Genomic DNA, 11,731 nt, shown 5'->3' with positions numbered 1-11,731 from the left:
CAGTTTTCCAGTACTTGGCAATTACCATAAATGAATAATTAATGTGCTGCTAATTAAAAAAAAAAAAAAAAGACTTTCCCATATTAGATTTTCCATAGAAATCTGAGACTCTTTCTGAATTCTCACAGGGCTGAAAGGTCAAGTGCTGGACTCGAATGGCATCCCCGTCCAAAACGCCTCAGTGGAGGTGCTGGGGAGGCTAAACCTTTGTCCATTCAGGACGAATCGCAATGGGGAGTATTACAGACTGCTGCTGCCTGGCAACTACACGATCATGGTGAGACAACGCCCTCTGGTGGTGGAGTTACACGTAGCCACGCGGAGTAGATGGCGTTATACACAACAGTGTTGACTTCAAATGTGATAAGGCTGTTTGTGGTCCATTTGTTTGCTTGCACGATTCCCACAGGCTGTCTGCATCCACAGGATTTCCGATTTGTGCGTGGAAAGTGCAGAATGACAGCCATTTGGGATATGCTAAATGGCCAACTAGTGTGTCATGTTCAAAGCCACTAAGATCTCTGAGATCAAGCGAACACTGACTGATGCTCGAAACGCTGGCCTGCCTGGCCATACGATAAGAGCTGGCGTTTGCAGAGTGGCGCCATTTGGTCCTCCAGTCAAGCCACCTCACCTTGGCTTAGATTCCTGCTGATTACCAAGTCATAGTCTCCCGTTTCCTGTCTCCAGTTTGGGCTCCAAGCTTCCCTCATCCTCCCTTGCTGGAGTCTGAGGAGGATTTGTCGGCACTTTTTTTTTTTCCCTTCCAGGTCACGAGGGCTCGGGCCAAGCACCATGCAAAATGGGCCTCCCCCCCTCCCCCCCAGGAAACGGGGCTTATCGAGGAGAAACGGTTACTTGGCAACCAGTCACACATGCAGCCTATTAAAGAGGGGTCAGATGTGGAAGATTGGATGACTTACGTGCTGCGTAAATGAGTCTGGCTGAGAGGAGTTAACAGAACCGGGAATTTGTTTCGTGCGAGAAAGCAAGATGGATGGTGAATGGCAGGCTCGTCAAAGCTCTATCCCGGAGAGCGTGACTGCGATGAGTTAGCAGCAGGGTGTATGTTTACGATATAGGAGATCTTGGATACTATCTGGTGTCATGACTTGGGCCAGCGTCGGAGAAAAGACACCAGAGTAGAGTCGCAATGCCTGAAACTGCAACCGCGCTGCCTTGACAAACCTTTTGTTGATAATTGTGAGTTTAATTTATTATTTATACATAGGAGCATTACATAAGAAAAATCTGTTTAGAACCTGATGTTTGCACATGACAGTAATGTATAATAAATAAATAATTAAAGTATATAAAAATAACTTGTCATATTAGGAGAGCCTGCTGCCTTACCAAGATGCTCATCAAAACATCTTGTATCTCTGGAAACATTGTGTACTTCATTACAATTTTGAATCTCTCTACATGTCTAACTACAGTGCACAGCAGGGAGGGAAGAAGAGATTAATAACAAGGCAGAAACAGACACGGTAGCCGATAAGAGCAGCTGCCTGAACTCTTTTGCACCGGTTTTTTTTCTTTTTCTAGATTCTGTCGAGCTCTTCTCTCAGTACTGTAAACAGCATATGAAATGGGACAACAGCCACAGGGTCGTGCAGGGTCGCCGCACTGGGTGCTTTCCAGCAAACCTGACCTGACTCCACAGCGCGTTAGCAAGCCAAACGTTGTCCAAGGGCGCTCGGAGAGCCCTAGTGCCGCCGGACCGGCGTGGTTTAGGAGAAGCTTGAGAACGCCGAAGGGGCTGATGTATATATGCGTCTTTCCGCAGGTGACGTGCCCAGGACATGAGACGCTCACAGAGACCGTTTCTGTGCCATACGGCCCAGACCAGTTCAGCGCTTTGACGCACAACTTCTGGCTTCGGAAGTGTGTAAGCAGTACTGTCCCAGGAACGACCACGTGCGTGATGTCGAGGCCCAGACCCACCGAGAACCGTAGCGCCGCTCTGAAGCCCAGCTCCTTTACTGCACTTATTGCCTTCACAGTTCATAGACTGCTGGTGTCCTTACTGGAATGTCCACATTCCACACTGGTGTCCACATTGGTATACTTATACGCACTGCTATTTTAATTTTTCAAGTGAATGAAAAAGGCATACTTTGTTTTCCTTGCACAATCACACGAGCCGTTTTTTTTTTTTTTTTTTGGGGGGGGGGGGGTGGTGGTTTGGAAGTACTTTATTTTGTCTGTTGGTTGATTCGGTGATTAACTTCTTTTGGAAGGTTTCTGCAGCCTGCCTCAAAAAAGTGAGTTTGGGCCAGCAACTGAAGATTGGTCTGACACCGCACAGGCTGAACTGTGATTCAGACTGTTTGCACACAGTGCCATCATGGAAGATGGTGCTTTGGGAACCAACTATGGAAGTCTTGTACTCTACAATATAATAGGTCACATAAGATATTAAAATACTATATCCAATACCCATGAGCATAGAGGACTCAGGACAGACAGATGTTGATATGTAATGCCAAACAGTATGCAGACATATGAAAATTCTGAGTTATTGTGAATCCCTCCGTTCTGCACACACATTCTGCTGAGAGGTTGTGTCCAGCTTGACAGTAGGGAAAGAACTTGGATCTGTTGAAATGTTGATTTAGTTGAATGTTTTTGCTGGTGATAGTTTATAGAAGAACTATGATATTAATGACGGAGACTCAAAAGCTAAATATAGTATATTGCAACTTGAAAGCACATTGCTGACAAGGAGTTAGCAGGTTTTTCTGATTGTTTCAACTAAAGTTTTGTCTTTTTCTTCAGATAAAATGAGGGAAATTGCATCTTTATAATAGATTAAAGAAACCCAATTTAATTATTTAGCAAAGACGTTACGTTATATGGAATGATTTTGAAACAACCAAATGGCAGCTGTGTGTCTTTGGGCTGTCCTCAGACCAGTGTGTCTTCACCCCAGCTCACTGTGAGCTCTGAGGCCAGGACACAAGCAGACTGCTGGGTGATCAGTGTCTTAAGAGGAGTGTTGCTATTCTACCTCATCCTCATCAACCTCACACTGACACAGTGACTAGTAGTGCCTTAAATAAATATTTCCAGAAAATCATAACTTTTGTCTATTTTTTTTAACAAACAAACAAACAGCAAGTAAATGGTTTCAGAACATTACATTTACAATGTAGAAGAAAATCCAGTCCAGAAAAACCTAAAACACTTTCTGATAAAGCTAATAAAATGTAAAATGGACACAGTGCTAGAGTTTTATCAGGGTGGCATCTATTGGGGAATTGGCTCTTCTAATCTTCTCACTGTCATAATATTCTAATAAATATATACAGTATATGTGGATGTTTTATTTACATTCAAAATTAGAATGAATATGAGGTTGAGGCATGATAAAAGAATAAACTGAATTAATACAACTTATGGCTCACGCGTTTCCCAGCTGGGGGATAGAGGCAATGATTTCACTGCTGGTAGCCTTTGTTTGTGCATGAGATTAAATTAGCATATAGCACGTTATTACATTAGCATACATTAAAGCAGGTCTGAGATACATTGAAGCAGCTCCGTAGAAATGCACTATAGTACTGTGCAGTTTCACAAGACCATTGTAAAACAGTAACGAGAGACTTCATAGCGATTATCCCTCATTCCACCACAGTGGTTTTTGAAAGCTTGACCTCATCTGTACAAACTCCGAATATGCACAGTGTAAATCTCTCACTCCATAGAAACCTGCAGACACAAGACATTAATAATTGAAGCTTTAGTTAGTCATTTTCTATAATTCTTTCCAGAAGGCTTACGATAGAGGTTAATTGGGTGCAATAGCTTTAAAATGTACATATATTCTATGTATATATTATATTCTGGCCCATTAGCAAGGTAAAAAAAAAAAATCTACTCTGGGGGCATTTAATCACATTTAAAATTATTTGAAAATTATAAGGTGAGAAAAGTGATTTGGAAGGCTGGAGTTTTTTTTCAGTATCGTACAACCCCTCAAAAGGCAGTAGGTATTAATATATAAACAAACACCTCAAATGAATGAACAGAGCTTGGTAACTTATGAAGATCTTAAGGCTAAAAGTTCATTTTCAGAGAGCTTTTGGTGACAGTTTACTAAGTAAAGCTTCAGTTTTTAAATAAGCCTTTCAAAAATGTTCAAGTTATCTGTTGAGGTAAAATATCTAAATATGTGTATATGTATGGACCTTTGCTAAGACTAAAGGAAATCCACATATAAACATATAGCATATAAAAGAAGACACAAGCTCAGCTTGGTACTGAGTGTGAGAACAACAAGGTCCTCAGTTTGAATAGGAATATGGAGCACAAAGTTACAAAAAGGAAAAGTTACTTCTCCGATGGAAAGTAGGAACAATGGCTGTTTTTTTTTTTTTTTTTAAAGTGCAGAATGTAATGAATATTCTTTCATAGTAAGGTATTTTCCAAAATTATAATTTATTATAGTGAGCCAACACCAAATTACAAAATATTGTACGAAGGAGAATCAATAACTTCTGTGCAGAACAAATAAAAACAAATTGACTATGGGCCCTAACCCTATTTGACCTGTTTAGCTGACACATTACAGTGAGTTTTCTGCTTTCTGCAGCTCCTGGGGGGACAATCTCGTAAAACTTCCCTATGGTACAATTTTTCCACCAAAAGTCTGAGTATCATACGGACTATTAAGCGCTCCAAGTTTTGAGTGCAGTAAATGAGAGTATACCTGTAATGTCCATAATGCTCCACAAGGGGTCAGTAGTGTTTTTTTTCCGCGTTTATCATGGCCTCAGCCAACACATACCATTATTCTGAACCATACCTGTTTCATCATCTCTGCTAAAAGCCATAGCTTGTCAGTTAGAGGAGAGCTCTATTTTTAGATGCTGGCCTGGAAAGCAGGTTAAAAAGGGCCTTTGAATGGAACAAGCCCCGCCCACACCACCCCATATCTGTCTGCCATTGGATGATCTGATAACAGATGTCTGATCTCTCATTTGCTGTAGATTTAGGATTCAGGATAAATGGTTTCGAGGAGTTAGTGGGTGGGTAAGAGGGAATGTGTGTTTTGCTTTTTGATGAGAATAAAAATGTTTTCACAATAGTAAAATGTGGAGAGATTTAAAAAATTTCTTCTGTTGCGGAGGACAGAGTTTGTGTTTTTATGGCAATAGTTAAGCTACACTCATGGTGGAGAGATTATGAATGAGTCAAGTGTCCACAAAAAGTAAATGAATGGTCATATTTGTCCTTCCTGTTTGTCCGTTCTTAGGTCTCTTCCCAGAATCACGAGGCAAAAAGCAGGAGGAACAGGCGACACAAACCGAGCGAATGTGGGGGGCGGATCCGGAGGAGACGATGTGTTCCCGCCACTAATAGCAGGGCAGGGGCTTCAAGAAGAGAAAAGAAACCAAAAACAACCTCCTCTCCTCGCTCGCCCACCACAGTGATTAATGCCTTGACGACAGACCGCCCCACCTCGAAACATCAGCAGCGTGGGTTTTCTGGTGAGGCTGTAATGGTGGGGTTTCTTTTAGGACACACCGCTTAAGGCAAATTCACCTCACATACTTCCAAGATCAGCCCATAAGTGAATTATTGTTTCTCTGTCAATACTGGGTTTTAATGAAAAAGAGTCTCAGAATTGCAGTGCCAACACTTATTACACTGAACACAGTATGAAGCTTAGAATTCAATATGCTTCTCATCTGTACCCAAATAAGGGGATGTGGGTGTCTAAGATACTGCGGTTTTGACTAATTCATCCCCTAATGCTTTTAAACATATTAATTATTCACCGCTGTTCTCAGCTCCCGTCTGCCGCATTGGAAGCAAATACGAATTCACCCTTGCCTGGAGTCCAGGGAAACCACCAGCAGATAACTACTCTTTAACGTCTTTAACTCCAGATTTTAAGTCTCAGACTTAACTCTCAGACAAATATGAAAAGCATGAGGATTCTGAACCTGCTGGTATGGCCTCAGAGAAGAAGGGGTTAACGAACTGAAGGAAAACTCAGCTCAAGAAAAAAATAACCCTGAAGAAATCAAATCTCCACTCTTTTTCTGTCGTACTGGAAAAATCAATAGGAAAACTAGATTAAAAGGGGGCACCACAAACAGGCTGTTCAGGGGTCAGTGGTTGGCTGCCTGATCTCCATAAGTTAAGCAACTGGCTTAGGTGCTCGTCAAGGATACCCTGAATACAGGCAGACAGGTATGGTGAAGCCAAAATGAAGAACCTTCATTCAATGAAGCAATTAAATGTTTCATAATTTATCCCTTTTATCTAATTTCTTCCCCACTGCTGAAAACGGTCATACGTTTCTCATTTCTCATTGAATGTAATCATCAGCCTACAGTGCCTAAATACAGTGTATGTAAAAATGGGTCGAAACTGGATACCTATGTGAATAACATCAACAAGCACCAGGCTTTGTGTACACATTGCGACAGTGATAAGCCAGACTGCAAAACACCGCGAAAAGCGCGCCGTGTTCACGTCGGCTCATTAGAGTGGCCTTGCTTTAGAATTTCACGGCAAGCACAGGCTGAGTGGAAGCAGACTCAAAAACAACTCTCTGGAGCTTCACAGAAGACATCTGAACATCATCATCATAAAAGCAGCAAGTTATTATCCTTATTTATGGATATGCAGGCTGAGCGTGTGGAACAGCGGTACTGGTGAGGCAGCAGGCCATGCTGGGCACACTGGGGCTACAGAATCTTACGCTGATATGGAGCCAGTCTGTCCTGAGGCACTACCACGATTATCTTATAGACGGTACAAACAAGTGGACTGGACGACAGCGGGTGAAAAGTGAAACCATTATGTGTCTCATGCCCTCTAGTGGCTGGCCGTAGTTCACCTTTTAACAACACCCATTCCCATGTAAGTGAAGGTTTCCCTCAACAAACTTTAATTTCAAATGACACATTTTCTTGGCAGTTATGTTCCATCAAGTCTATAAGCTCCCCTCACATTAATATTGCTCCCAGTTTTTCTTTAATATGAACTGCGCTAGTTTGTCAAAATGTTGCTGAAGCACTTGGCATCCAATATTTAGGTTGACTACTAAATTATTTTGTTATTATATATATATATATATATATATATATATATATATATATATATATATATATATATATATATATATATATATATATACTATATTGCCAAAAGTATTGGCTCACCCATCCAAATCATTGAATTCAAGTGTTCCAATCACTTCCATGGCACCGGTGTATAAAACCAAGCACCTAGGCATACAGACTGCTTCTACAAACATTTGTGAAAGAATGGGTCATTCTCAGGAGCTCAGTGAATTCCAGTGTGGTACCGTGATAGGATGCCACCTGTGCAACCAGTCCAGTCATGAAATTTCCTCGCTACTAGATATTCCACAGTCAACTGTCAGTGGTATTATAACAAAGTGGAAGTGATTGAGAATGACAGAAACTCAGCCACGATGTGGTAGGACACGTAAAATGACAAAGCAGGGTCAGCGGATGCTGAGGCGCATAGTTCTCAGAAAGTCGCCAACTTTCTGTAGAATCAGTCGCTACAGACCTCCAAACTTCATGTGGCCTTCAGCTCAAGAACAGTGCGCAGAGAGCTTTATGGAATGGGTTTCCATGGCCGAGTAGCTGCAATCTGATGGACGGGTCTGGGTTTGGCGGTTGCCATGAGAACGGTACTTGTCTGACTGTATTGTGCCAAGTGTAAAGTTTGGTGGATGGGGGGATTATGTTGTGGGGTTGTTTTTCAGGAGTTTTTGGACAATTTCATGCTCTCAACTTTGTAGGAACAGTTTGGGGATGTCGCCTTCCTGTTCCAACTTGACTGCGCACCAGTGCAGAAAGCAAGGTCCATAAAGACATGGATGAGCGAGTTTGGTGTGGAAGAACTTGACTGGCCTGCACAGAGTCCTGACCTCAACCCGATAGAACACCTTTGGGATGAATTAGAGCAGAGACTGCGAGCCAGGCCTTCTCCTCCAACATCAGTGTCTGACCTCACGAATGTGCTTCTGGAAGAATGGCCAAAACCTCCCATAAACTCATTCCTAAACCTTGTGGAATGTCTTCCCAGAAGAGTTGAAGAGTTGAAGCTGTTTCAGCTGCAAAGGATGGGCCAACATCATATTACACTTTATGGATTAAGATTGAGATGTCACTCAAGTTCATATGCGTGTGAAGGCAGACGAACGAATACTTTTGGCAATATTATATATATATATATATATATATATATATATATATATATATATATATATATATATATATATATATATATACACATACATACTTACATACATACACACACACACTCTGTAACTGTTATGCGGAATTCCATTATTATCCCAGAGTGAAGTGATCTGTCCTTTTGCTCAGAACAGCACTGTTGGCTAAAGCAAAGTAACCAGACAAGGGCACAGATGCAACTTTTCCCCGCGGTGTTATTCCAGGTGAAGGCGTTCCCGCTGGATGGCCACAGACTGATGGTGTTCCGCTGAAGGTGACAGGCCAGTCATCCGCCCCTAATGCGTCCGCGTCCGTGTTCCTCGTCACGGCTCTGCGCTCCAGCGAGGTGGCCACGTACTCCCATCGCGCCAAGGCCCGACGCGTCTCCGCGACTTCGCCTGAGGCAGCGCCCGCTAATCTAACGCCGCTGATCGCTGGGCAGCACGTCGATGGCAAGATTGTAGTGACCAGTGGCCATAATGGGGTGTTAACGATGATTGAACAGACAGAGTGGACAAAATGGGGTGGCCATTGATTGGGTCGGCTGAAAAATACGAGGTCACTGTTACGTGGCAGAGACATTATTTGTCTCATTTGTGCTAAGACAGTACTGTGTTTATTTTGCCTGGGCTAACAGTCCCTGAAATGCACATATGGTCCAGAGTAGATATCTGTCTAATGAAACCAGGGATGGAAGGGAAACTGGATTAGAGGTGGCAGGGTACTGCCATCATTACAGTCAGGATACATTTGATAGCAAAACACGCTCAGACGTAGGAACACAAGTGTGATGGAGTGAGTAGATCAAGGTGTGCCTGTCTTGTTGTGAGGGAGCGATGAGGGACCGTAGCCAGTGACTCCTGAACATAAATCAAACACAGTGAAAGATTTGCAATAGACTGGCACAACGTAGCACACAGACACTGCTGCATGTGCTAAACGCTGCAGCCAGAAGGACAGTTTGAAACCATTTCTTCTCAACGAAGTTTCTCTGTCTTTCAAGGACTTTCAGTTCTTATTTCAGAACTCTTTATCTGCGTGTGGGAGAGAGAAAGAGAGAGAGAGAGAGAGAGAAAGAGAGAGAGTGTGTGTGCATGTCTCAAGGAAATTACATTATTGACATCTAAACATCGTCATTAACTTACATCCCCTAGTCACTGATTGGCCAGGTAAAACTTTCTAGTCAGTTTGATAAGGGGAGATCACATGCGGCCATACTTGCACGTGCTTTTTTCGTATGCCGCTCCAAAACTCAGCAAATCGTCCTCGTTCTTCTTGCCAGAGCGTCCTCATTATCGCGCTCTACCGCACAGCTCACATTTGGAATTATGTGCCCGTTCCTGTTATGAAGGTAATGGACAGACCAGCTCTCACACGCCTCCATGTGCACAGACGCAAATGCGTAATTTGCAGCCGTGCTGATGGTCTGATACAGCTGACTGAACACCGATCTTTGTTTAAAGCAGAATATATAATGGGAACTGAAGCAACGTAGTTGTACCAGTCATTCTCCTTCATCATCTCTCACTATCATTTTTCATTTAAATTAAAGGGTACATCGCCAGGGTGGATCAATTCACCTGATGACTAGAAGGAGAATAATGGCCCTGAATTAAAATGCTTAACACTTCAATATTGGTTTGAATTGCGAAACTTTTAAAGTGAGTTGCAATAGAATGATATAGTGGACTAATAAGCGATTATATCCCACAGGCTAAAACCACTGGTAAAGTTCTGTCATTGTTCCAAATGACCATCTGGGATGCCATCTGGGAAAGGCAAAGTGTGCAATGAATTTAAGTTCAGGCAATGAAAGTTTTGTACCTAATGCAAACTTACTTTCATTTCACTAACTGTACGTACACAAGACTTATTAAAGGTCTTTGTGCATAAATTCAAACTTGCATTTTATTAAAAATTCATTAGATTCATACTTTGGTGTCAGCAGGAGTTGGAGGCTCGGTGCGTGTTTTAATGCTGTGTTACAGGAGGATTTGCTTACGCCAGCCCTACGAAAGGCTGCAGAACAGGCAGAACCCAAAGAACTGAAGTGGTGGCTTCTGTTTAGTCTTGTGGGTGCTTATAAATGCTTATAAATGACACATGCTTACAAATGACACATCTAAAAATGTTTTTGGCAATTATGTTCCATTCATAAGATCCCCTCACATTAATATCTCTCCCAATATTTTTCTTTAAAACAAACTCATTTTTATGTAAGTTATCTGATGATACTTAAAGGGGTGTGACTATGAGCTGATTGACAGTGATTGGCTATGTTGATTGACAGCTAATATTGACAGACATGAATGCACAAGCAGCTGATTATACATCAACTATATTAAGCTTTACTTGACTTTTTTATAGCTTTGACTGTTAACAACGTTGACTGTGGACAATTTTGAAGTAAAGCTATATCTTGGGCTCAGTTTGCTAAGGAAGCTAGCTAAGTGGTGATGCATTAACTTCCCTAATGTTAGCAAACAAACTATGAAATGAAGAAATGAACGCAGTTGTTGGAAATGACAGTGCACATTTACTGATTCTGGATGATCGTCGATCACTAATGAATAATTCTTTTGTTGTTAGGTTGTGCTTCCTCCAACATAACAAAATTAAGAGAGAGGGTGGGGCGTGTGACTGGGGTTTGGGTGGAGATGCTGTCCTGCCAACAGATTTTATGGCGCATGCTCTGGAACCAATGTTTCTCTACTGTGTAAACACACCAAACATAGTAGCTCCCATGTCAGCCATCTTAATAGCTTCAAACATTCACGATAGGAGCTGTCTGTGATGTGCCATTCATTGCATATACAGTGTATGGATTAACTGGCTCGGTCTACTATCTTAAATAATCTGCCGACCACATTTCATGGCACATTCCTTTAGTTCTGATGCCTTCTGTTTCCCCTTAGAAACTGCAGACATCCCAGTATGGTAAATAGTGAGACATTAGGCTTGTAGTGTCTATAACATCCTTGGTAACTGTCCCTTGGGATCTATTAAGTTGACTGGCTAGGTAAAAAAAAAAAAGTGTGTTGCAAAGTGTGCAGTCTCACACTGGTTGCCTTCCTTAGTATAAGTGGGCCTGGAAATGGCATGAAGCTTAGCCAGGAGCTCTCAGCAAGCAATGTAGTAATAGGTGATACTGCTCCCCCCGTCGCTGTCTGGGATAGCTTCACTCTCATACCATTATCACTGGCATCATTGTCCACTATGAATGGTAGCACTGGGATGGAGAAAGCCAACACTGATCTGAAAGCCCAGAATTCTCCCGGCTTTGGGGATCAGGCAGTGCAGTGGGGAGAGAAAATCCCCATTAGACTGCAGGATGGATACTCACCAGTGTAGGAGACTACACCCGGACGGGTTTGGTTTTAACGGGGTGGGTCCTCTGCCAGAGTGCATTCACGGCTTCTCGTGATGCCTCCTGTGTCTTTTCTTCAGTGCTGGGAGGGACTACTGGGTTCTTGGTGATCTCATTTCTTCTTGGGACGGTC

The 11,731-nt window shown here is 42.4% G+C and overlaps 1 protein-coding gene and 1 long non-coding RNA gene across 4 annotated transcripts in view; both read left to right on the top strand.

Annotated features, from left to right (window-relative positions):
• cpm (carboxypeptidase M) overlaps positions 1-3,085 on the top strand; it is a 24,715-nt gene extending 21,630 nt beyond the window's left edge. For all 3 annotated transcript variants that reach the window (XM_035528299.1, XM_035528300.1, XM_035528301.1), the window contains exons 8-9: positions 129-277; positions 1,790-3,085. In XM_035528299.1, coding sequence (XP_035384192.1) covers positions 129-277; positions 1,790-2,092 — 452 coding nt within the window. In that variant the 3' untranslated portion in view covers positions 2,093-3,085. The remainder of the gene's footprint in view (positions 1-128; positions 278-1,789) is intronic.
• Positions 3,086-6,355: 3,270 nt separating this feature from the next.
• LOC118241639 lies at positions 6,356-10,162 on the top strand. Its single transcript, XR_004776248.1, has 2 exons — positions 6,356-6,879; positions 8,456-10,162. It is a non-coding gene; the product is annotated as an uncharacterized LOC118241639 (long non-coding RNA).
• Positions 10,163-11,731: the final 1,569 nt, after the last annotated feature.

Source organism: Electrophorus electricus, chromosome 7 (assembly GCF_013358815.1).
Source record: "Electrophorus electricus isolate fEleEle1 chromosome 7, fEleEle1.pri, whole genome shotgun sequence".
NCBI lineage: Eukaryota > Metazoa > Chordata > Actinopteri > Gymnotiformes > Gymnotidae > Electrophorus > Electrophorus electricus.
Note: the sequence above shows the minus strand (reverse complement) of the source record. Positions and strands in the feature narration are given on the sequence as shown.